This window comes from Akebia trifoliata, chromosome 4 (genome assembly GCF_017979445.1).
Source record: "Akebia trifoliata isolate Shusen 1 chromosome 4, ASM1797944v1, whole genome shotgun sequence".
NCBI lineage: Eukaryota > Viridiplantae > Streptophyta > Magnoliopsida > Ranunculales > Lardizabalaceae > Akebia > Akebia trifoliata.
Window position 1 is genome coordinate 6,051,835 of NC_141378.1, and position 27,659 is coordinate 6,079,493.

At 34.4% G+C, this 27,659-nt stretch overlaps 2 protein-coding genes across 8 annotated transcripts; one reads left to right on the forward strand and one right to left on the reverse strand.

The window, feature by feature from the left end:
* The first annotated feature begins 130 nt into the window (after window positions 1-130).
* LOC147403310 (carboxyl-terminal peptidase (DUF239)) lies at window positions 131-7,225 on the forward strand. Its single transcript, XM_086438843.1, has 7 exons — window positions 131-605; window positions 719-805; window positions 1,070-1,336; window positions 2,452-2,619; window positions 2,760-2,813; window positions 5,651-5,797; window positions 6,186-7,225. Exons 1-7 carry the CDS (start codon window positions 390-392, stop codon window positions 6,561-6,563), a joined length of 1,317 nt encoding a protein of 438 aa, XP_086294969.1. The 5' UTR covers window positions 131-389; the 3' UTR covers window positions 6,564-7,225.
* Window positions 6,340-27,645, reverse strand: LOC147403311 (putative triglyceride lipase). 7 transcript variants are annotated; one of them, XR_015177468.1, is made up of 19 exons: window positions 27,204-27,637; window positions 27,043-27,101; window positions 26,763-26,844; window positions 24,803-24,870; window positions 22,952-23,021; window positions 22,633-22,714; window positions 22,097-22,161; window positions 19,156-20,181; window positions 18,904-18,966; window positions 18,771-18,817; window positions 16,402-16,447; window positions 16,168-16,247; window positions 15,758-15,871; window positions 13,562-13,643; window positions 12,378-12,503; window positions 10,260-10,340; window positions 9,304-9,429; window positions 8,313-8,449; window positions 6,340-6,475 (listed from the first exon to the last, which is right to left on the reverse strand). XR_015177468.1 is itself a non-coding variant. In XM_086438837.1 (18 exons), exons 1-18 carry the CDS (start codon window positions 27,534-27,536, stop codon window positions 8,378-8,380), a joined length of 2,622 nt encoding a protein of 873 aa, XP_086294963.1. In that variant the 5' UTR covers window positions 27,537-27,636; the 3' UTR covers window positions 8,115-8,377. The 7 variants fall into 7 exon arrangements, 4 of the variants coding, with proteins under 4 accessions (XP_086294963.1, XP_086294966.1, XP_086294964.1 ...); XM_086438837.1 differs by lacking the exon at window positions 6,340-6,475 and having other exon boundaries at window positions 8,115-8,449; window positions 27,204-27,636; XM_086438840.1 differs by lacking the exons at window positions 6,340-6,475; window positions 26,763-26,844 and having other exon boundaries at window positions 8,115-8,449; window positions 24,799-24,870; window positions 27,204-27,255.
* Window positions 27,646-27,659: the final 14 nt, after the last annotated feature.

Genomic DNA, 27,659 nt, shown 5'->3' on the forward strand with positions numbered 1-27,659 from the left:
AGATGGGGATATTCAAGGTGTAATAAAGGGTGTGTGGAGATGGGTAGGTCAAGTTTTTATAATGCTTTGAAGCCACTGTTCTAATCTGCTGGTGCAAATACAAATGGTAATGATGACGATCGATGAGTGGAGGAGTGTGGCCCAGGTTAAAATTTAACCTACACCCACTATTGCCCTTCTCTCAGCAATAAAAGAGACGACTTATAACACCTCACCAGCCAAACCTAGCAAAGCAAAGCAAACCCTTATTACATGTCGTTTTCTTAATTTCTTACGACTGTTGTTGTTGGTGTTCGGACTGTTGGGTGAGAGAGATATATATGATTAAGAGAGTTCTGATTTGTTAAGTATTACTAGTAATGGTGTTGTAGGCTTCTCAGTTTTCTTCTATGGCACTGAATGATATGGAGACCTTAAGGAGAAGAAATAGAGAATCAAATCTTCTTCTTGTCTTCTTCATGGTTGTCATTGTTTTCTTGGAGAGATCTACCTTTGTGTTTGGTTTGAATTACACCAATAGTTATAAGCGAGTAGGAAGCTTGAGACTTGGAAGGATACAAAGGCACTTGGATAAGATTAATAAGGGAGGAGTGAAGACGATTCAGGTAACAATATTAGGACAGTTTGATGATCTTTGATCTTGTTTTTGTTCAAATGGGTATCTGTTGTTTTGATGTTTTTGATTGATTTTTTTTTTTTTCATTTGTGTTGTATGTAGAGCCCAGATGGAGATTTAATTGATTGTGTTCATAGACGCAGACAACCAGCTTTTGATCATCCCCTTTTAAAGAATCACAAGATCCAGGTACAAAAAGCAAAAAAAGGAAAATAAGTCTCTCTCTCTCTCTAAAAATATTTATATTTGATAGTGGGTTTGTTTGCAAATTTTGTGATAATGGGTTTTCTCCCTCTCTATCTCTGTCTGAAAATATTTTGATTATGAGTATATCAAATACCTTTGATATTAGCTCTCTTTCTTTGCAAATATGTTGATAAGGGGTCTCTCTCTCCAAATGTTTTGATAATGGGTGCCTCTCTCTGATTAATTATATGTGTTTGTGTATTATAGAGGGTACCATCAGAAAGACCAAGATTAAGAGTAAGAAGAGATCAAGAAGAGATGAGAAATAATAAGATTAATGGGAGTAGTGCATGGCAACTATGGCATCAAAGGCATGAGGATGGGTGTCCAAAGGGAACAGTTCCCATTAGGAGAAGTTCAGTAAATGATGTTTTAAGAGCCAAATCTTTGTATCACTTTGGGAAGAAACAACGAAGGATGTTTCCTCATATAAATGTTGATGCACCTGATGTGGTCAGTGGCAATGGTCATGAGGTATATATATATATAACCACCATCTATCTTTGCATGTATTCATCTTCATTTTTGTTCCCTTTTGTTTTAATAGTTGAAACTTTTTTAGTGGTTAATGTGGGTTCCTCTGCATGAGATTTGAGTAAAAGAAAAGAAAATTCCTAAATCCAAAAAATATACAATAAGATCTATGTTAGAGTATTAGATTTGAAGTATTCTTATAAGAAGTATTTTAAAATCTTATAACAAATCATGTTTTTATAGAGTTTATGTAAGATTATGATTAGATTTATTAGAGATAGAGTTTATTTCTATTAGGATTTATTTATAATATTCATGTTTATAAGAAAAATAATAGGAAAATGATCTTTCTAGAAATATACAATTGACAGGTAGGCATAAGATTGCACATTCTCATGAGAATATATATGATTTTCTTGAGAAAAATGGATTTTTGATATTAATTGGAAAATATCCTTCGGCCGTCCGTCCTGGAAGTGATGTTATTGTCAGGGCAAAGAATACTTATGTATACTCTCTCAATTGCCCTGGCCAAGAAAAATAAAAATCATATTTCATATTGGCATTTGCTTTGGTGCAATCAAACATACAAACATTTTACGCGGAAATCCATTTCTCAAGATCATATTTTCATGAAAGTAAATTTTCTCTAAAAATATTCTCTGTGACCCTACTAAGCTTGGGCCCAAATTAAAAAGTTTTGATGGCAAGATGAGATTATAATGTCTCATAAAGTATGTCATATCCTAAACATTGATTTTAGCAAACATAAGTCCAATTTCCCCATCACTTTCTTTTCTTTCTCAGCTAAGAAAAATTAGAAAAAACCCAAACCTTAAACTTCCTCTCTCTTTAGGCATCACTTTCTATGTTATTTTCATCATTTTTAGAGCCTTCTCAGGTATTTTATTTTTTTAAAAAGAATGTGGTAGACAGTACACCAGGCCCATTAAATCACCAATCTCCACCAACAATTTGGAAGATTGTAATAATAATTCAACGGTTAAGATTAACAGAATCATGCAGATTGGTTACTCTTTTGCATAAAAAATTTCACATCAAGCGGCCAAAATTTATTTGATTGCTCTTTTTTTTGTCCTGATGTACGTTAATAGCATGCAATCGCATACACGGGAACATCTCAAGAATTGTATGGAGCAAGGGCTACGATAAACGTGTGGGACCCATCAATAGAAGTAGTGAATGAGTTTAGTCTCTCTCAGATTTGGGTTTTATCGGGATCCTTCGACTCGGATCTCAACAGCATAGAAGCTGGTTGGCAGGTACTTCTTTTATCTTGTACTCCGTGTCACACAATATCCAAAGTTTGAAATTTAATAAAAAAATATACATGGAAATTAAGAAAAATAATTAAATATATAATTTTAAGAATATTTTTTGAAGCTGAGATTCTTCTAGTCAGGTCAGTCCGGAGCTCTACGGGGACAGCAGGCCAAGATTATTCACTTATTGGACGGTCAGATCTCTTCCTTTAGTTTCAATTTTTTATTTTTTATTTGATAAATTTAGTGATTTCTTCAGGTCTATTTTTTATATTCTGGGAGCACTTTAAAGATCAAAAAAGAGACTTAGTTCCGGGGTATTAGTGAAATTTGACCTGAAGATATAAAACGTACTCGAAAATAGTTGATTTATTTATCAACTGAGCCACCTCGATGATTCACGATTCAACTCGGCCAAGTTAAATTCAACTAAATTATTTAAGATCTTAAAAATAGCTTTAACTGCTCTAATGGATTAGTTAAGGTGCACTTTAAACTTGTCAGACGTTAAATACAATTGCTAGCCATGTCATTGTGTTAAACTCATCAATTCTCAATTCAATGGTTATGTTTAAAATTTGGAAAATGCTGGAATGATACAAACAAAGACACAAAGGTGACAAATGATGTAGGCGCGCGCACATAACCGTAAATGCTTTTTACTTGTATCTCTCGAAAAAGCATCCATGGTAATGTGCACGATGTAGATGCAATTTTTCGCTTTACCTTGAGATCCTCCTTGAAGACTCCCAGTTCAGCAGATGACTTGCAACAAGATGACTTGCAACAAGATCATTCTGACGATTAAGTTAGAATTTAATGTTGAACTAATAGAGTGTTCTTAGGGAAGATTTTTTATAACCTTCAATGTGAATTGCCTTATGGTAGTATTTATAGAGTCCCTCACTTGTGGATTTCCCAAGATCCTTGTAATGATTTATGTCAGAGTAGTTGTGCCTACTTCCTGATCTGTCAACTGCAGGAGTTACTACACCTAACCTGTCAGGGGAGGAGAAGATTCAACCGATCTGTTAGGTTTGGGGTTGTCACATTTGACCTGTCAGTGACAGGACTGTTACATCTAACTTGTCAGGTTTCACATGCATCCGACCTACACTACATGAAAACTGGAAAATTCGACATAAAAATTTGACGGATTAAGGCCCACGAATTTTAGAAACTGAATTTTGACGGTCTAGGACCGTCGAAATTCTTGATGTTCCCAGATTTGATGATTTAGAACTGTCGAATTTCTCTCATCCTTCATTAATTTGACAGTTTCAACCCGTCGAAAAAAAAAATTTGACAATGAAAAATTCGACACCAATTTAACCTCTTGTTCCATCGAATTTTATGAAATTTGACAGCCCAAGACCGTCAAATTTGGGCTTTTTTCACATTGTGCTATAGTTATGAAAGTCGGTTTAATGCAGCTCGGTGCATTCTCCATTTGACTCGATGAGTCAGTTATGTTTTTTTGGAATTGCCATGTGTCAATAGCTTTGAGAAATACCCTCCACGCATGACACCACGCATTTTTGTCACCCTTGTGTCTCCCTTTGTGTCACCCAAAACGACTCTTAAAATTATAAATATTCAATTTAAGATTTTAAAAATATTCTAATGTGCACATTAGAGGGGTTGAATTTGTTAATCAAATTTTGTTTGTTTGTATGTGTTAAAAGGTGTTTATGTGACACATTTTGACATCTAACTTTCAAGATCACAATTGGAGTTGCTCTAAATGAGTTTATTTTCTGCTTTCAGAAATTGACTACAAGTTTCTAACATGATTTCAAAAATCATCTCAATATCGTTTGTAAACGAGACATCATTGACCCATTATTTCTTCTTCTTCTTCCCTTTTAGTTAAAAGATTCGGGCAAAAACTTACGTCTCGATTGAGATAACTCGGGTGTCTAGTTGAAAAACCAAATTTCAAAACCATGGTTTCTAATATCACTTGATGAGTTTCCGAGTTCACTCTGATTGATTTCTGATTTGACTCGATATATTAGTTCAATATTTAGATTAAGTACCGAGTCAACTCATTGAGTTCCAAAAACATCTCGTTTCACATTGGTGTACGACGGGATGATCAAATGCATCAGTTGTTGTTCTTCCCAAGTTACACGCAAGGTTAAAATCATTGCGATCGTTAGATTTGAACCATTGGAAGATTGGTGAAATCGAATTTACTTGCATGTCTACCACGTGTCATGATATGATGGATAGCCTTAACTATATGATGTACTAGATTGTTTTTCCCAACTGTCACCACCGACTCCATTTTAATGCACCAAAGTTTCTAGTTTTGATGAAACAGTAAACTGTCCGATCTGGACGATCTTTAGCCCACTGGGCCCACATTTATTAGTCTTAGATTGATGAGTCCACGTGACATGGGCCGGATTTACAGGTCAGTTGTTAATTGGGTGGGTTTTGGGTCTAGGTCAACACTGTCCGCTTTACAATTGGGACAATAAATGGATTGGGTTTTAGCTTCCCAATTGTCAAAATCATTATAAAAGATGGATAATGACTAAAATACCCTTGAAGTTTTGCTCAACAGAGATGATGCTTATATAAATGAGTGGAAAGACTAGAAGAAATAAAAAATAGAAAATTGTATTTTAAAAAAGTGAAAATGAAGTAAACTAAGGGAAACTTAGAAGAAATAATTTAGAAATATTTAATGATGATCGATTACAATCTTAATAAGTAGATATATTTAAGTAGAAGATTCTAAAAGAAAAGTATTGATGAAGACATGAAAGTAGATATGAACTCACTTTCAATAATAGAAGATTTAATTCTTGACAGAATGGAATAGAGAAAAAACATTTAACAAACATAATAAGTGACGCAAATAAGAAATTCGGTAGAAATAATTAGACTTAGCTATCTTGTTTAAAAAAAATGGTAAATTCAAACACACTTGGAATTTCCTGAACCCATACACACTCAACAACAATGTATGTTTAATTGTTGTAATACTAATTAGAGTGATTAACTCTTTGTAATTTTACAGAGTGATGCGTATCAAGCGACTGGGTGCTACAACCTTCTTTGTTCAGGGTTTATACAAACCAACAACAGGATTGCAATTGGCGCAGCTATATCTCCAGTCTCATCGTTCTTGGGCAGTCAATTCGACATTACTATTCTCATTTGGAAGGTTAGTTAAATCAATACAATCATAAGTACTTGATCAAAGAAATACAACATTTTAAGAACCCAACTGGTTGAACCAACAATTTGTCAAATTAGTTGGACCCATTTACCCTTTATTGAAGAATATTAAAAATATTTGTATTTTATTTTCTGAAAATCATAATATGTAAATGTATTTTATTTTTAAATTATCTTATTTGTATTTTCATAAAAAGTGGCATTAATTAAATGTCTATTAAGGCTTTGATTATTGAATAATCCTCCCATATCCACCCAACAGACTAATTGGACTGCAGTTATTAGCCTACTCTCATTTTCAATTATAAAATAGTTTAATTTCTAATTTTTGAGGATGTTCGACTTCCAACATAGAATTGAGTTGAATGTTTCAGGATCCCAAGATAGGGAATTGGTGGATGGGGTTCGGCGACAATACCCTAATAGGATACTGGCCATCCGAGCTGTTCACACACTTAGTGGACCATGCAACTATGGTCGAGTGGGGTGGTGAAGTGGTCAATTCGCGGTCCAACGGTGAGCACACATCCACCCAAATGGGTTCGGGCCATTTCGCTGAAGATGGTTTTGGTCGGTCCAGCTATTTTCGGAATCTCGAGATTGTAGATGCCGACAACAGCCTCAGCTCAGCCCAGGACATTTCTATCCTTGCCGAGAACACCAACTGTTACAACATCAAGAGTTCATATAGTAAGGAGTGGGGCACACATTTCTACTACGGTGGGCCTGGGAACAATCCTCAGTGCCAATGATGTAAGCAACTATATAATCTTTAACCCAATTAATTATTTTTTTTTTCGTCCTATAAATATCTATCTTATCTTTCACACAAAGTTAATTGTTTTTGTAATATTTAGTATTTAAACCGACATTGTTCTTTTTTTCTTTTCCTTACTTAAACAAAATGACTATAAAGGAGTTATTTTAAGGTGTTTTGTGAGCTTACATCATCTCCAATATTATTATTATGGTTGATAAAATGGTTTTAATACTCAGCTGAGTCACTCAAAACAAGTTGAATCTAACTCGACTTGGTGAGATTTCTAGGTGGTTCATTATCAATACTTAGTAAAAAGGAATTATCAAGTCAACTTAGAGACTAATCGAGTTTGATCGGAAACAAGGTAAGTGATGCATCACATAGTTGGTATATGCTTAATGTCTAAGACTTATCTTTATTTATAAACAAAACTTTTATAATATTCATATGGTTTGAGAATACCATGCTATTTTAGAATATTCAGCAAATATAACACTCAATTTATTTAACTTGGCCCAGTCAACTTATGAGCCATCAAGTTGTCTGACTTACAAATATCCAAGCCAGGTCAAAGAGTTTTACAACATGGCTCACAACCTGCAATATGCAGAGTATCTACGGGTTTTTTTTTTTAAAAAAAAAACAAAAACAAAATCACAATTTTGATAATTGTAATTAAAATAATCTCTGATTTTTAAAATGTCAACGAAATGAGCCATAGGTCCAAAAACAAATCGGTGTTCATCTTGAAATCATATTAAATTAAAATTTGGAGTCAATCCACATCTCAGCCATGAGTTGGAAGTCAGAAATGGAACAGACTAGAAAGATAAACCCCAACTGTAAGAATCTTCTATTATGTTACTCCTGCTAAGGAATTATGTCCACTCTTACTTTTAATTATAAAATAATAATTTATTTTTTATTAAGATCTCAATCTCAACATAGAATCGCTTAAATAATTACTAATAATTAAAAGAAGAATCCCACACTAGACGATCTCAAGTGGCTTTGCGTGAAATCTTGGGGAGTGGGGTACAGAATTACAATTAAAATACTGTTTAAATTGGCTTTGTTTTTGTGGGTACCAAAGCAAATAATTAATAAGTTTGGCCCAAGTCAAAAGCTGGGAAATAAAGGTAAATGGGAAGCACTTTGTATTAAACGCATTTAGTATAGGAGGAGTCAGGAGCTGAGCCTTTTAAGATTTCTTAATTGATTTGTAAATGTACTGGATTCTTCAGAGCCATTTATCTACTAAAATTGCAGAACTACCCCTCCTATTTTGGGATGCCAATTTTGCCCCGCCGTGACCCACCCCATGGGGTCGGATTTTTACTACCTTAAACGGTTTCAGTTTTAAAAATAACAAAAAACTGATTCGGGGCAGGTACAGTTTTGACATACCAGCCCCGATTATCCTATTTTCTAAAACATAACTTCTAAATGATAATACCAAGCTTCGTCTGTAAGATTAATGGGCACAAAAGAGTGTACTGTAGAACTATTACTGGGTCACCAGAATGATGCAGACACTCATTCGTTGAGTCGGAAAAACGATATAATTTTTTTATAGTATAATTGATGATTTCATATAAGAATTGTACTATGTTTGGGTTTAAGTATAATTGATGTTTATAATATTACAGTTAAGCCCAAACGAACGGAGATCGTAATAATTAAAGTAAATGTAAGCACATTGCCTCAAGAGATGTAGAAGATTATTTGCTGATTATCATACCTGTAAACATGGTGCAAACTGATGTGGGATGCCCAACCACTGATGGTGAAGATCATTTGGTCATCTCAGCTTATTGATACACTATCTTCTTCATTGGAGTTCGAGATACCAACAGTTTGGTAATTTGACCTGACATTCTATAGAAGGCAAGAATTTCAGAAGTCAATTAGTTAAGGGCCAACAAAGCAATAGCAAAGCCTTATACCAAAGATTTGGAGTCTGTTAAACTAATATTGTTCATTCATTCTAATTTTTCCAGATCCAAGTCTTTTGTTATTGAAAGTAAGTTCATATTTGTTTTCATTCTCTCCATCACGTTCTTTTTTGTGTGTTTCTCTCCCTCCTTTAAGACCTTCAACTTGAATATTTCTTCTAACTGGTGCCGTAATCAGCCTCAGTTAGATATGTCAAACTCATCTCAGTTGACTCTCTTAGTTTTTTGCCTATTGGAGTCACTCCTTCATTTTTGTGGAGTTATATTGTAATAAAATTAGAAAACTTGTATTACGGCACCTAACTTCTTTTTATGACACCAAACAACGAAATAAAATTGGTGTCTAAGTGCCAATAGATATTCAAAAATTTTAATGACCGCATTCTTTTTCTCCCAAGATCATCTTGGCTTTGGCTTTCTACTCAGATGAGAAACGCTTTTGGAGTTCTAAAGGAGCAATTATTACAAAAAGGGCTTAAAGGTCAACCAACAGATCTGAATTATTCAAAAATTCAATAATCAAGTATCTATGCACAACTACTACTCAAATAGGTCCTGGAGTTAATGTGGGAATGGATTTAACACACAAAAACTCAAGAAGGATGGTCCGCTGTTCTTTCAGAACTGTACTTAAAATAACATTTCTCTAGTTCATATTTTGCAATCACCAGAAGCCTCAACACACAATCACAATGTGATGTAATAGAAGTCCAAAAAAGTTATTTATAAAGTAAAATGATTCAGAGGAAGGACTAGGAAAATAGCAAAAGAACATACCTCTAGCAGTGTGATGTAATAGAAGTCCTCCATATGCTGCATAAGAGCACTCCCATCTCTTATTGAACGGAAAAGATTGATCTCGGTCAGCAATATCCTTTCAATTAGTTCCTTTTCACCTTTCATCTGTGTATGATAATGATCCAGGGTCAGAAATTATAATGATTCACCTTTCTTTTTCCCCTTATTCGTAGGTTATGCAACCAAGACAGACATGTCCATCCGACACTGGTATGAAGTGTTGAAGACTGTTAGAGAATAAGATGCATGAGATACACTGTATCATTGTTAGTGTATCTCATCACAAATGGAAGGTTGTGATGGAGGATATTCTAGAATATATATTAATATTTAGAATATATCAATTAGGATATTCTAGAATATTTATATTAGATAGTTTTCATATATCTTGGTTGATGTAATGTCTATAAATACCCTATTGGGGCTTTTGTAATATTCAGCCAAGAATCTCAATAAAATTCAAGTTTCTACATGTTAACCAACCAACTACTCCAAAAGACCGTTTTGTTGGAGAAGGGGAGAATTATGAATATAAGAGGGTCATGGGGCTTAACTAGGGTATGACTCACCCGAGAGTGGAGGAAAATATACACTCAACACTCCCCCTCACCCATAAGGGTGGAAAGATTCAAACCAAAAACAGTGGGTTACGATGAATATGAATCCAGCAATTTCCTTATGCACATGATGTTATCGGGACACATTTCTCTATTGAAAATTACTCATCTATTAGGAATTGATTTGCATTGCAACTTTAATTGCATATAAGATCTTTTCCAGATACACCTATTTGTTTTCATTTTTCATACAGACTCCTGGAATCTACAGAGGCACGACAGACCTTTTCTTGCCAATAGGTCAGTTAGCTATTGAACCTGTAGAAAGAATAAAATCCTAAAGCAAGAAACATTTACATAAAAATCATACAAACTTACAAATTCGCTGACTAGAACATCTGGTGTGTACTCCCCAATCACGTCTCCTTGGTATCCATCTTCTAAAAGCTCCATATTTACCTGAGATCACAAGTTCTAACTTGAAACAGCCTGCTGTTTATATGAGAATGCAATACACAGTTCATTGCAGTTGAAATTCTTTATGTAACATGCTATATCAAGTTCTATCGTCAAGTTCTATCGTAGAGAGTATAAGTAACAGAAAATCTCATTTTAACAATTTTCCTTTTCTTTTCGTAAATATTATCATAGTGTGGAAAACATACGGGGTGATTGGTACTTAAACTTAGTTTTGTGTAGACATCATTATTCATTAACAATGCCTTATTCCAACTGCTTCGGGTACGCGAAACAAATCTCTTCTGCCATTCAATACTATGTCTGACTATATCACCTGTCAAAGGTGTGTGCTTACATCTGTCCTTACTACCTCAATCCACATCCTTTCCAAGGTATTTAGAAGTATAGACAAGGTGTAAAAAATTATGTGCTGCAGGTACCATAGTTGTCCAAGAGTGAAAGGGTTCATGGATCAATGCTAGTCCTGAAAGCATTGTGGACGGGGGGAAAATATAATATAGGGGTGGGTAACATGAATCCTTTGTCTCCATTCAACTTTATGTACAATTAACTGTATCTTTTGTCAAGGCATGTGACATCATGTCTTTTATCACTACCCACAATCCACCTCATTTTCGACCTCCTAATGGCATTTTAGAGCCTTTAACTTGCACTGAAGTGTTTCTGTCAATGATCTTTGTTGTTCATGCCAGCCAAACCAACTCAACCAACTTTGCTTCATTTTATCTCCATTTAGGTTAGCCCCTACCAAAGTCAATTGAGACTAGCAATAATATAAGTGAGGAATGCTTTGGTAGAAATTTAAGGCTCTACAAGAGACCAAAGATGATCTAGATGGAGCTAGTAGAAAAAGAATACAAAGACTCATACCTTGCGTGAAGATATGGATCAAGGTAAAGTTCAATGGAGCAAGAGGGTTTGTGTTGAGAACCCCAATATTTGGTAAAGCTCAATGATGATTATCTTCAAGTGGTGCTATGAACATGTTTATAATGTATAAATAAGGATAATGAAATCATTCTATAAATCTCTAATTATATTCAATAAGGTCTAATAAAATTTTATTAAGGTGCAATAAACTTCGTTAATTAATGTTGAAGCTCAAAAGGGATGATCATAGTAGGACTTTTCATTCAGAATGTCTGTTTGCTTAACAATCTCAAAAAGATTGCATGGCTTTGGAGTTCAATATAGGGTCTTTCAACATGAGGTAAAGAAAAAAAAAATTACTAGGAGAAGCACAAAAGAAGACCAAATCCATGAGTTGATAAAATCTTTTGATCATATGAGAGGTTGGATTAGTATAATTTACAATATTCAATGGAGTGTATAGAAATTCCTTGCATATTGAAAATTATCTTTTCTAACCTGTAGTAATCATCTTTGTTAGTAAATTCTGAATGATTCTTCTGATGAAGGGGATGAAATAAGAATAATCATACTCTTACCTTTTACTAAACACATCTAATTTTTTTTATTTGGAAAGAAAGGAATGACGGAGTTTCAAAAGGGTGGAAGCGAAAGAGGAAGAAGTTGGATGTTCCAATGTGCCTCTCCATGTAGGGAGAGTTCAAAGTGGTATTTACCGAGGATTTGGTTTTTAGATGGGAGCTCTGCCTCGTGATGACTCATAGCATACAGTTGTTGTGTGTTGTTTTCTTCTCCCTGATCTGCTTTGTGGTCTTTTCTTTTCCCTATCCTTTCAGCCAGGTCATCTCGAGCTCCTTTAGCTGCTTGTACTTGTATTTTATCTGTACTAAATTTCCTATGCTCATCAATAAATATATAAGCAAACACAACTAGTTTAAGAAGAAGAGTTGGAAGATTGACTACTATAGTGAAACCCTTTCTCTGTTATAATGGACTATTATTATTTTGGTCATCCAAGATAAAACACAATACAAACAAGGTAACACCAGGAAATAAAGACCAACATATGTAGAAGACAAGTGATATTAAGCTTATATTTCCTTTTATGTTCGTTGGAAAATGGTATATGGAGCTAGCAATACTCACCAAAACCTCATTTAGATCTCCAGCTGCAAGATAAACAGGTTGAGCCACATGGCAATAGCCCATCAGCCGAGGGACTGTTGGGATAATATCTCTGTGGTTCACAACTCTCCAACTATCTATAACTTTCTGCAAATGGAAAGAAAAAAATGCAATTGCAAGGTGATGTGGAGTTATGCATTAGAAAACTACATAGAATAAATCAAAACAACATATTTAAATCATATGTGGGCATCAATGTTTATGAGTGAAGCAGCAAGGAAAAACCTTTTTAAATGTATACCAAACATCAAAGATTAAATAAATATAATAGGATAATTTCAAGAAAACTATAACAACCTGGAAAATATTTCATATAGGAGGAAAGAGATGTTATTATTTTAACCTAGAGTAGTTTACATCATCTTTACAATGGTTAGAGCCAATCAAACCCGAACAAGGAAAAACATAGAAAAAGAAAGGTAAGACCATTCAAAATGACACCACCACATGAGCCACATCACTTAGGTATAAGCGATCAGAGCATTTTCTCTTGTAAATCTTAAGCCATGTTGTGGAAGCCTCACCCAAGGAGTAAGCCTCAAATGCCTTTCAAAATAGTGGGCACAAAGAAGTGGTCAAGAGGTTGGCAGTTGCCAAACATTGCTTCCTGTGAATTACTTAAATGGGAACATGAACTTCTTATACATATAAAATTTTCCAACATAAATACTACCACATTGAACAGATAGGACAAGACTGACTGAATTTATTATGCTACAACTATGCATTAGGTACTTCATATTCAAATTCAGCTTGGAGAACTTAAAGCTCGAGTTTTCTGTCAAGAAAGGAAAGCATGATTGTATGCCTAAGTTGTAACAGTTAGTGATACCACTGTTCAAACCTCTCCTTCCTTTGAGTTATTGTTGATCTTTAAAACAGGTATACCACTTATATAAAAAAAAATATAATAAATAAAGCAACAATGATCATGTGCATGGCATTGTCAGGCATATTCATGGTAAACCACAAAGAAGGTTATCAAAGTGTCAATGTGAGCTTAGCAGCCAACAAGGATTGCAAGTCAGGAAATTGTTCTAATAGCTTCAATCAAACCCACCAAAAAAGGAAATAAAAACAATCCATGCAACATACATCTATTTAGGGATACAAATTGAAAAGTATTGACTTCATCTATTTATTACCTCATTATAGACTTCAACAAATCTTCTGTTCCCAACTCTGGGAGAGCCAAAGTTATACATTGTCACAGAAATTGCACCACGCCTATAAATAATCAATGAAATAAAAAATTAAATCCACATTTCAAGAGATTCCAATTTTATTTGCACAAGCGAGAACTGAAAACAATTACTATAGTAGTCCATATGAACCATATAAGCCAATCTACTTCTCTTTAATTACACCAGACCTTGCTTACAAATGTAGTTCATTACTGTGTAGTTCTTTTGCACTGGTGAATCCTTAAAACTAAAAATTATCATCAAGTCTAGATAGAGAAGATCAATCTAAGGTGTAGAAAAAGGGTGACTTACATTTATAAAACATTCAAACTGATCATGTTTGTTATTACATGTAAAAAACAAACACAATTGAAGTGATACACTTAATAGAGAGAAAATAATTGAGACCAATGGACCTACCCCCTATTACAGGCTAGGTTTTCTATCATTGAAAGTTTCAGGTATTCTAATCCAAGTAAGATACTAAAACATCGTCATGGTTCCCTTTAGTTGATATTAGTAAATGTTGATCCTTGGCTTCTATTGGATTGCCTAATGTTTATTTGATACATACTGTACAGATTTTTGATGCATATGATCCTCACAATCATCAATGCTTATCCAACTCTTTGATGCAAGTGTGCGTTAAGGAACCAGACTAAAAGAAAGATATTTGCAAATATTAAAAATTTCATTGAATCTTGCACTAGTAAATTGTTAAAACTTGTACTTATGCTTTAAATAAATAAGTTGAAACATGATATTTATATTGCCAGGGCATGTGCATGCTTATGTATACATGCTAACATGCTTAGACGACATGGTGATACCAAATCAAGGATATTTCATTTCTACAAATGAAAGAATATTGTGTATATTTTACAAGTCCTTTCTACAAGTAATTTATAATAATGTTCTTAGTTTCACAAAAAATTATCATTTATAAAGATCAACATTACGTTGATTATTTTAGTAATTATATAATTTTTGCAATAACTACGGATCTTCTGATTAGACATTTTATTCCATCAAATAGAAATATGATCTTCATGTAACTGGAAGTCACTGATGGATTTCGGGTATTTCATGTGCATGAAGTAGCCACTTGGCGGCAGATGAATATTATTAATAAAAGAAAACTATAGTAGTGGATCATACAGTAGTGAATTGCAAGGGCTGCATTTTGAATTGCATAGAGATTTGAGGGTGATGGAATAGTTTGATAGGCCTCATTTGTAGACATCTTTACTGAATTTTTCATAAATTGCAAGTCGAGTCAGAAGCTCTCCAACTGGAGTTTTTTACATCGAGAAATCATGGAATAGTATGTAAAATGATTGTGGCTATAAATTGACTATACCTCACAAATAAATTTTCTCCCATTGCACCACCTTACATGCATTCCATTCTCGGATAGATTTTCTAAATAGCAAGTCAAGCTAGAACCTCCCCACTCTAGGAAGTCTAAACTATTAAGAAAGGGAACAAAAGAAGGTTGAATATTCAGATTAGGATTCATCACTGATGTTCCCAAATAATGGTTCTATCAGGGTTTGAAGATCAGTTCTCATGTTTCCAAGAAACTGATAATGTCATGGTGATTAAAGATCAAACTTCAAAATCATCAAACATTTCGATATCATGGACATAGAATAGAGCTAATTCAAAGGACATGTCCCATGATATTTTTACTATAATTTCTGATCAATATCTCCAAACTCAGAAATATGTTAATCACCTTGCCTGTAATTTTTTACGAATGGAAGTTAAATGAATTCCACTGCATGTGTTTTTTTCAAATTTTAAAATGAGACAATTTCTTTATACATGTCTGCATGATAACAATGTAGAAGAAAGAAAAAACACTTAATATAAAGATAAATCGATGAGGAAAACACATTCATAAATTGACTGCAAGAAAGCAAGCCAACATGTAGCCAGATTTTTAAAGTAGTCTATGAATCCCATCACTGCAATTGTTCAAATTGATTAGGTACCAAATTGATTTCCAGGAATGTCTATAACAAAAGAAATTTGATTAGTATGCACATCTTATCTAATATTAGCCAAATTTGTAGCTAAATGAGAACAGATTTTCAGACTATGTAATGTGTGAAAAAAAGAATAGACATACGGGTTAAAATGAACAGAACTAACTTTGCCATTTGACTGGATGAAAGTTCAAGAGCAAGAAGAGTGGCTAAAGCACCCCCTAAACTATGACCAGTCACATAAATGAGCCAGTTGGGCATGGCTTCAGAATCATCATCTCTGCAATGAAAAACATAGTTTGTTTCATCAGACCAAAACAAATAAAACAGAATACTAGCATTGATCTTTAATGCTAATTTTGCATCGAAATAAATTAAAAGGCTTCCAAAGCTAGAAAGTTATGTGGCATTTAAGTGAAAAATCACAAAAAACAAGGTCAGGTAATGGTGAAGTTAAAACTTTTTGAAGAATGTTTGAACGCAGCCATATTTTTGAAACATTATATACATGATAACATGTGAAACTTTATGCCCTGGATGGAATTCAAAACAAATTCCTCTGGAAACATGACTTACACAAAACCAATCGACAGTTTAATGAGAGAGATGAGCCTAGTCCTGACTGAATCATATGCGCTTAAGAAACCACTGTGAACCTGGCAAAAGCAGCACCGTTCACTAAATCATGAATGAAACAGACGAAATTAGTTGTTCATCATTTTTTAATGGGAAATATTAGTTGTTAATCATCCCCCATATCTGTCAAGTACATTTAGATATAAGCTTTAATCAACATGGTGTGTTACTTACTTGAACTTCTTGCTTGAAATCACCACCTACCCTCTCAGGGTTTAACCTGTAAAAGTCAATTAGTTAACAGCTAATGAACATGATATAATGAGTGTAACTCTTCCAAATGGATGAGTATAATATAAATGAATCACTTGGGAAAATGATAATCAGCTAAGCTGCACTTATCGATCTAATGGAAAATCTTGCTCTAGATACAATATTAAGGCACAACATCAGAAGTTGCAAAATGATGGATATTTTGTTGCTGACACATTGACATGTTTCTTTTCTTCATTGCTTAGATGGGACTGGCAATCAAATCATTTAAGATGGAAAATGGATACATTATGTGGGATGCAGGGGAAATATTAAAAAAGGAAATATATATATATACGCAAAAGACTGAGCTTAAATTTAGAAGGTGAAAAAAGGGTATCCACAGAACTGGTAACCAATACAATCCAAAATGTCACACCACAGTTGCAAAATATTTTATTAGCAAGCAAAAAGCACAAAACAAGTCATATATTAATTTTTCTTTTAAGAAGTGTAATAATTCATAAAACCCAGGAAGAAAAATACAAATAGGAGGTAGATGAGATCTACCTAGCCAACCCCAAATCACAACCAAAAAACAAACACAAGACAACAGTGATAACCTAGTGCAAGTCCACAACTCATCCCGAAAAACAAACAAGCTCCCGCCTAAATAAAAGAACCTCAAAAAAGAAATTCCAAAATTCTTTATAAAAAAAAAAACAGAGAAAAATGTTGATCATGGCCTCGTGAAGCAGGAGATCCTTTCCAAAAAAAAAACTCGTCCATTCCACTCCTTCCAAATACCCCAGCAAACCTCAAATGGTATACAAATCTTTCTCCTTGCATTTACTTATTTCTTGAGAGTTATATGGGAAAAATGGCCAGACTTCCCTTAAGAGGGCAATATGTCTTCTACACATCATTTTTAATATGTTTTTACATTTTTCATCATATTAAAAAAAACTCTTATAAAGTCCGTCTGCTATTTCAAAAAAAAAAAAAAATCATCCCAGCAGACCAAACGCTTATCTGACTCCCATCACAATCCATTTTCCCATAAAGAAATTTATCTCTTGTATAGTTGAGCTAGTCTAGAATTGATCTAGTGCACTCTTCTTCCTTGGCTTATGTACAAAAGGTGCATACTTTCATTAGTTTCTCATGTACTACTCTATTAAGAATAACATCCAATATAACCAAAAGTTACTTAACCGGCCAGGAAAGCTTTACCAAGTTAGTTTCAGACAACATCTCATTGGACAAAATTCCATTTCAATTTTGAATTTTGAATTTATCATTTGAGTGTGTTTCAAATTTAATTTTCTATTTCTCTATACAAAAGTAACCCCCATTCCCTTCATGATGTTTATTTTTCTTCACTGGTTTTCATTTAGTATTGTGCAATATCAAAATTTACTCTCCAATCAATAGAAATACTGAACAGGAACAACATTGTCCACTTCTATTGGAGGTTTTCGTTTGATTATTAGCAGTCACATGTGCAATCAAACAGTTTCACTGTTCCTAAGGATACGGTGAATTTTTCAGGCTCTTGGCAATGTGATATTTAAGTTTCAATATATATATGAACAGCGTTCGGTAGACAAATTTTTGTCTTATATGGCTAAAACGTTTCAGAATGGGCTGATGCTAATTTTTTGTGAGGATGATCTCTATGCTAAGGAGATCATCCTCACAAAAAATCAGTCCATTCTGAAACTTCTAACCCCACGAAAGTGGTTACAAACTAACGGTGACGGTCCACGATTCTTCAACTAATAAATTAGGGTTAGAAATTTCAGAATGGGCTGATTTTTTGTGAGGATGGTTTCCTCACCATAGAGATCATCCTCACAAAAAATCAGGCCATTCCGAAACTTTTAGCCCATATGAGACAAAACACTTTGTCTAGACGTTTGTCCACGGAATCTGACCCTATATATTAAGGAATAGGGGCAAGGATCTTGTGGAAAATACTTTCTCAATTTGTGGGGGAATGTGAAAGCAATAAAAAGCATAATTTTCAACGATAGAGTACGCAAAATACTAGTTCTTTGTAAACACTATTGGGTGCCTTTTGGTGGACTAGTCATCAGTTGTTATCTTTGACCGGTTAAAACCTAAAAGAGAATTTAGGGGGGTTAAGATGGAAAAGTTTCTCGTAAATTTAGACATCAATCTATGGATTTCTTTAAAAGAGAATTTAGGGGGGTTAAGATGGAAAAGTTTCTCGTAAATTTAGACATCAATCTATGGATTTCTTTAAAAGAGAATTTAGTGGGGGTTAAGGTGGAAAAGTATCTCATAGATAAAAAGAAAAAAACCAACAAGCTAATCAAACCACTTACCCAGCAGGAACTAGCATCAAATCAGTTCGCAAATCCTTCCATCTTGTCTGGAAAAAATCAATAACAAGGATATTTAAATGCTAGCCTAATCAAGAGACTCCACACAGATGCATATAAAAAAAAACTAACACACTTGTTCAGTTCCCCTGAAAGCAACTACTAATCTTTTCCGTGGAGAGTCACGCCAAATTGCTACCTGCAATTATTTGAATTTAGAAATTACCATAAGATACATTGCAAAGGTGAAAAATAGAAGACAATACTTTGTTAAATAAATAATTCAAAATAATTTATTTCCCTTCTCAAGTCAAATGAATTACGAGAGGCAAAGTAGACTCCTTTCTAAATAATCATGATCACGCACTATTAGGAGATAAAAACATACTTGAGTATCAGTTGATGGATTATCAAGAAAACATATCTTCTCAAATTCAGATTTGATGAAACTTGGTTGGCCCAATGATGTAGCAAGCATAGCCCAAGCCTCCATGGCACTTTCTGCAGTTGAGAATAGTGCCTTCATCTCCTCTGCTTTTCTTTGATCAAATGATGATCCATCCACGCTCGTGGAATGTACCGAAACACCATTCACTACTGCAGTGGAAGCATCTTTCTGAGTCTCGCTATCTACCACTGAACGTGCTTCATTGTTTTGTTGAGAAAATGTTGTGGTCACCAACATCCATGCTCCTAAAATTGAATCTGTTTGCCTTAATACATCCTCTGACAACTTCTTAATATCTGGAAGAGAAGACCGAAGTGATTTGGTGGTTGATGTTTGATCTCCATCATCAACACCTTGCCTTTCTGGAGAAGCAAGCCCAGACTCAACATACCTCGCTTCTGCAATCTTCTTCGACTGTAAGCCAATTTTGTTCAACATATCAAACCCATCCCACTTTATTTTTTCCGGAATAGGAAAACCAAGCTTCTGTACAACACTTTGATTGAGAACATCAGTAAAGCTCTTCCAAAGAAAGTTGGCAGATTCCATAGATTCATCGACTTGTGTCTCGGGTAAAGAGCTATTTGTATCACCTCCGAAATCGTTCTCAGTATGATATTCCTGGAAACTGCTGTCTTGTTCGCACTTTGAGTCATCTGAAGATCCTTCTGTATTACTCTCCTGTTTTAAGGGCATATCTGAAGCACCAATTACATTTATGGATTTCCCAGAGCCTCCTGTGTCAGAACTATCACCCTTTGAAAATTTATCCTTCAGGTATGCACGATCAAATGATCTTAATTGTCCAAGTGCATATTGTGCAAACTGTTGTGCTTTTATTGTGTCAGAGCCAAGAACAGTTTTTAAAGCTGACTCAAAACTATTTTTTCCAAGAAGATCTGAAATGTAAGGTATTTTCCACCACTTTTTCTCTTCATCAACTTCATCAAAGCTTCTGTATCTAACCTGAACAATCCTACCAGAAACAGTGAGAATGATTCCAAATCACTAAGATTAAAATATGAACGTCTTTAGGATTATTAACTATGGATGGTTCTACAATTAATAAAACTAGATCTGGTACAGTAAGGACCCAAAGGAAGAAAAAAAAAACCCCTCAAATGCATGAAAATAAAACGATTTGAGATATTACTACAACAGAGCAATATTGTTGATAATGTCCTGGATGAAGACACATGGTAACTTTATCAGAAAAAACTTAATATAATGATTAAAGCAATGCGAAAAAAAAAAGGAAGAGGAAAAGAAAGAAAGAAAACAAGGAAACTCAAGAACTTACTCTAGAAATTACATAATAAACACAGACACTGTTCGGAGAATACAGATAATAGGCTAGGCCAGAGAAATTTATTGATATAATAAGCATCCAGGACTGCAAAACTTCAAACCAAATGTCAAAAGGGTGATTGCATCAGAAATGCCTTTGTCATCAAAAGACAGAGAGAGTATTCATAAAGTAGTCTCAGTGGGGTGGTAGAGTAGAAACAGGTACATAACAAGTGGAGGACTAGAAATGAATTACAACAGAAGTCAAGTTTGAAAATAGGGTAAATATGTGTCTGTCAAGCAGGGGCGGATTTACAGTGGGGACACTTGCCCCCACAAGAATTTTCAAAGTCTATAGATTAATGGGCTATTGTGGCAGATATTAGAGGTGGATTCATTACAGCCCCCACAAAAAAAAATCTCTTAGCTGCCCCCACAAAATATTTTTTTCATTCTAAGTTGCCCCCACAATTTTTTTTCTACTCTTAGTTGCCCCCACATGGGCAAATCTGTCAAATCTGGCAAATCTTGGGAATTACAAATCCTAACCAGGAAAAAAAAAATTGAAAGTTCCATTGGTAGTTCAGCTCTTGGTCAAGACAGGTCCGGTTACACCATACTTTTTTATCTCAAGCAAAGCCCAACTTGAATCGAAATGAGTTAACTAGAGCCCAACTTGCCAGTCATGAATCCCAATTCAGACCCAAAACAAGAAGGGACGGATATCTGGGAAAGGATTTCCATTTAAGGAAGAGATAGAAAGTGGGGCAGAGGAGATATAGTATTAGCAAGATTCAGGTAGATGAATAGTTTAGGGTTGGCAGCTATATGGTTATTTCCATAATTAATATAGATTGGTCTTCCGTAAAAGATTTAATTAAATTTTGAAGTTGAGGTATATTTTGACCTATTGGGAAAAGGAAATTTTCAACACAGTGTGAAAATAATGCAGGGAAACGATGGAATATTGTGCAAATGTTTCATTGAAACTTTAGGAAACAATAAAAACAAGCATAAAAAAAACTCTCTTAAGCCATCAAACTACAACAATCAACCATAGAGAGATGAAATGAATATTCATGGTGTTTTCTTACATGTGGTGCAGCTTAGTTTCTAAGGGCCTGAAAAACAATATATACATACACACACATAAAAATGATTATAAACATTTTATTTTAATTTTCAGTACATAAAGGCAAAATATAGATCTATAGAAATACATAAAATGATTATACTCATTATATTTTAAGTTTTCAGTACAGAGGCAAAGTATAGAAGCCTTGTAACCACTTGATCTGCAGCCATCTATCACATAAAACTCAACCTCCTTTCTAACCCTCTCATGTTCTTTAGTTTGTCTTTCTTGAATGCTTTGAATTTGTAAATTTTTCGTACACTTCAATTAGACACGTCGTGGAAATGTAATACTTAGATGCTTGGTGGTAAAGTAGTTTAAAACCCAGTGTTCGAAATAAATGTGTAGGGCATCTATTTGGACAAGGTGGATTCTATCGGCAAAATGGTATGATGCTCTTTATAGTTTATAGTCCAAGCTTATTCTGCCTTTAATGGTCACCAAGGGTAGAATATTTACCTCTAGATGTATCCTTCCACCACCTCCCAAGCCCTCCAATTCCACCAGCACCTCATGCAAGGTTCCTAACAAAACACATGTGCTACTTTTATCATTCTAAGATAAATAGTTAACAGCTTTCATATCCCCAACCGATTCCTTCCAATGTAATATATCATTTACACCAGTCTTCAATAGTTTAGTTCATTTCTGCACAAGTACTCCTTTCCAAGTAAGCAATTTGGTAAGGTTCTTAGTTAACTAGTAAAGTTAATGTGAGCAATTGGGGATAGTACTAATCCATGTTGTAAATCACAAATTTTGTTTCTGCAAATTACAATTGGTCATGCAAGTAGAAAAAGAAACCTCCAAAGAGGACCAAACAACAAAATATATGCATCCATGCCCCTTGAAACAAATATAGAGATGCCAATCAAAGTAATATGTGAGTAAAATTCCTCCCTATCACAATTTATTTCTGATAAAAAGGTGTCAGTAAGTTGACCCCCCTTTTTTGGATGATGGGGACTATAAAAAGGTGTCAGTAGCATTCTCACCATCGCATAATGATTCCAAACTGATTCCTGCATTACCCATGCGCTTATGTGGAGTCACAAGGTTTGCATCCCAAGCTGCAACCTGAAGTTTGAAAGACTACATATCAAAAAAAAAAAAGAATCATGAAGCCCTACAATTGGCTTCACAGACTCACACCAACCATAATATGGTTCACATCTTTTCACTACTTTAACTCATAAAATCAATATAAATAAAAGAACATGTCAATGCAAGGAGAAATAAAGAAGATATTAACAAGATTCACAAAATATATATTCAGATAACCTTAAGTTTTAAAAAAAAAAGGTAGATAGAGACCTGGAGAATTTTGGTCGGAGGTATCTTGATGTTTAAAGTGAGGTCCTCGTTCCACGTTGGCTCCTTTGTTCTATATTCATTCAAACAATAAATGGTTGAGCTGTCAAGGATCATGAGATAAAGATAAGATGATTCTTAAGAAATGCAATGTGATTAATTAGTTTCACCATTATTTTAAATTTAAGAACGGAAATCAGCCATGCTACCAATCGATCATATATACAAACTATTATATTGAGATTGAGACCCTACAATTAGTTGGCGTTTTACACTACAAATTCAATCTCGGGTGAAACTAGGCCGAACTCCAGTCAAAGTCAAGCCAGACTAACCTTTGCACAAGTGACAAAAGTGCCAACCTGGGATCGAGCTATCAAGAACCACCCCATCAAAGCCCATCTTCTAACATAAGCCAGCCTAAACCCATCCTAGCTTTTCATTCTTTTATTGTCATCGATAACTAACAAGAAGAATTGCATCCACTATGAAACATAATTTACAAACCCCGTGTATTTGGTGAAAGGCGATGATGATGATGATGATAATAGGGTAAGTAGGTTAGAGAGTTTCCAACATACACAGCATTTCGATTTATAAATTATACCAGTTTTGGCAAGAGATTCCACAACCAATGCTTTTAGGTCCTCTGATACCAAGTTGAGGTCTGTGATTAGGGAAAAATATAGAAGGAAGAAGAAGAAAGAAGATACAAAATTAAAGCAATGGTAAATCTCAATTGGGGTTGGAAAGAGCCTTAACCCTTTCTTTATTCCATAACACCGTTAAGCAAAGACACTAGATACCCCTTGCAATAGGTAACATTGAGAGCTATGTAAATATTTACACAAAAGACGAAAAACCAATCTACTTACATAATGATATGACGTATATAAGAATGTCAAGTAACAGTCAAATTGTACCAAATCATGCACCACTAATTTTTCCACAACATCATACATCATCATCATCAAAGCCTTAACCCAAAATTTTGGGTCAGCAAATTTCTTCCATATGTCAATTATGTACCACACACACCTCAATCTAAACTGCCGTTTTAGTTTGATGATAAGCGCCATCATAGCAATATTTTATGCCAAAATTTGCGAAGAAAATCAAAATGAATAAATCATGCACTTCTTGCCTCTTCAAAATGAATAATGGACTTTCTCACTTCTTTTATACAAGTACAAAACTGATTTCAAAACCTAATATTTGGAGACGATACCAAAGGCCATAAATACTTAAGATTGTAAATTGTAAGATGCCTTTTGAAGCTAGAACTCCAACATTTTCTTCCTTCTATAAAAATGATTATCATGACCAACAATACCTTTTCCAACTATTCAAGCTCAACAATCTTATTTGCCAGTTTCATCTAGAGTTGTCCTTCAAAAAAATAATAATAATCAAAATGTCTTCTACAATCCATGTCATCTTTGGCCTCCCCATACCATTTAGGAACCCCTTCAACCTACAGTGACCTCATCTAGCTCGTACTATCAGTTGCATTCATGGGGCATCACAATTATTTCAATATACCTTATTTTATACAACTGAAGCTAAGCATAATTAACCAAGTCTTTGTGGTTTTATGATATTTTTTTCATTTAGCATAATGTAACCACAAGATGTACATGAGATGTAAACATTTATTTCAAAATGCTCCTACATCTTGTAGATCTTATTAAGACTTTTAAATCAATATCGACCATATACTATTTGGCAAGATACTAAGTACAATAAATAATTGGTTTAATTTAGCATATTGAGAAAACTTAATCCAATAGAAATAACAAGACTTGATAAGTAACATCTCATGTCAAAATTACAATAGGAAAGGTACTAACTTACGCCCACTTAACCGTGCTCTTGACAACCTGACCATCCAATTGCATTACCACATATGGGTCACTTGTTCCCTGAAAAGCACATTTTTTATTTTAGAAGTCGAATCATTAGAGAACATCTGAGTTTATGAAAATAGATGTTCACTTGCACGTGAAATGCTGGTTCTTTAAGTTACAAAAGCATGCAAAAAATCATGAAAATGTGATGCAGGGAAAGATGGAGGTAGAAAGCTTGAGATAACTTTTGTATTATCTTATTTAACAAAATATGACATCAAAGCTATCATATTATTACATATTAGCTGAATTCTCAATAAACCTTGTTGATTTATTACCTAGTGAAATGAAGTTTACATATAATACTTCAACAAATTGCATTGTTCAAGTTCAAACTTAAAAGATGGTCTTTAAAACACTTCCATCCCCATTTTTCCAAATCTACTTATTATGAGAGGCCATAGGTGAAGATCGACCACTACATTTAGGTTTCCAAATAAAACCATTGTATATTTGTATTGTCCAGTAATGCCATGGTCAAGACGTATCAGTTTCAGCCAGATTAGAATGAGATATGGATCCTCAAAAGTTTGAGGTCTTGGTATTATCTCAAAATGTCTCAAGTCATCTTGAGTAGGATGATCTCGATTTTCTTTTTGACCAAGACAAGGCCTCAAGACGAGATTTGAAACCTTGGTTAAAACAGCTTGTTATAGTTAAGATCAAGATCAAACACTCCTTGATTTGCAGAAGAATAAGAAGACTTATTATAGTTAAAATCAAGATCAAACACTCCTGATTTAAAGAAGAAGAAGAAGAAGCTAAGAATCGATTACATATTTACACTGGATTTATTTGTTATTTTACACATTTTTATAGTGACAAACAAAATTTTCTTTTATAAGTGAACTTACTAGAAAGTGGGCAAGCCAGAAAAAATACAATGTCCCAACATCAAAAATCAAGATACTTGAATCTCAACCATCTGCACTTCAAAGTGAGAGAAGACCAATAGAAAATCAAGGCTTTAGAAATAAGAAGCATGTCACCAGCATCCTCAAGTTTGTCTTTAAAAAGTAAGTTATTCCTCTCTTTTGAAACTCCCCAACAAACAACGAAAGGGATACAACTCCAAAAAGGATCTCTCTTTTCATTGAGAAGAATCAGACCTCATCCAATGACCACCTCCAAGAAACTATGACATAATCAAGAAACACCCAAAGATAACAAGGTGTCATCCAAATAACTCTAGCGAAACTGTTGTCCACAAAAGAAGTAAACATTAGATGTAATCATAACTTTCCCTATGAATTAAAAAGTTGGATTAATCTTTTCCTACAAATTGAGTGGCGGAAAGATTTAACTATAAAGTGCCACATAATGGTTCCACCTTCACAATTCTATTTTCCTCATCAAAGACTACCCCAAAGTCTTCTAATTCTCAATCATTGAAGTTCCCATAAAAGAGAAAATCTCATGAAGATTGTCCATCATCAGTTGGCCAGCAATTCTTCACCCATACACCTTTAGCCTTCGAGAGAACAAAAATGGAAGGCCTCACCTCTCTCTCCAAACCTGCACAGCCACTTTCCAAGGTGAGCTTCATTCAATTATCTAAAATCTAGTAGAAGGAATCTTCTATTATCATGCCACTCCCACTCCAGAATCCTGCTCTTGCTTTTGGACATAATAAGTTCTATACTATCTCATCCCTAGCCCACCAACATAGCTTCTAATACACAACCAAGGGATGTTTGAACTCAATCTTCGTTGTCTCTTCAAAGGAATAATCTTTCCATACTCTTAGCAACACAAACCGACTAAGTGACAAGAGTGGGCAATAAAATTCAGTTAAATATAAAAAATAAATAGAAGAAGACAAACACAACTGAATAAAAGGGATGGTAAGAGAGTGAACACATAAGAGCAACTCTCAATAACAAAATAGGTTTAGCAAGATACCATACCCACGGGTCCATGGCAGGAAAATCAACTCCTTTTTTCAACTTTATAAACAATTGCCCATCATACACCTCACGCAGAAATGGCCTATAAATATAAAGTTCCAAACTTAAAATTCATTAAAAATGACAAATCAAGAAACCCTGAAAAACTGCAAATTTTGGCGATTATAAATTGAAAATTCTCTATTCCATTATAAATCATTTGATACATTAAAATATGCAATTAAGGGAATTTTCTTAATAATTTCAAAAAAAAAAATAATTCAATCATTTAATTGCTCACTCAGAGAGAAACACAGTTTGGCATTTTGCTGCATCGACTTCTCGCTTTCCTATCTTATCCTGCAACAGAAAATTCAGCGAAATTCAAAAAATACAAAAACATAAAGAAGAAATCAAATCTCGACAAAAAAAATGAAGTAATTCTGTGGAGTAAAAGCTTACAGGGGGACTTGAATAAGCTTCGAATGCGAATCCAGCGAGTACAACAGCAAGATTAATATCAAAAGGAGGCCGTTCGATCTCCTCCTCCTCCTCAATAGATACTTGTTCGATTTCAGAATTCTGTTTGCAGGAGCAACAGAAAGTGAAATTTCCATCTTTGCCGATGTTTCTCGACTTTAAAATCGTTAGTTTCTGAGAATCTTCTGCAGAGAACACCACCTTTGTGTGCGGAGTGAAGAAATTAGGGTTTCGAAGGTTTAGATGTTTAGGGGAAGAAGAACAGAAACATAGAAGGGGACGAAGAAGGTTTGGCTGATTTCTCACAGCAGACATGACTGAGACTGAGAAAGCTAATGGAGCAAAGCTGGTTCTTTGTTTAGTTGCAGTGGCAGTTGTGTAATTTTATGAAGGATAAGGAGCGTTCTAACGGACGTCATCGTGCTTTTCCCGCGTCCA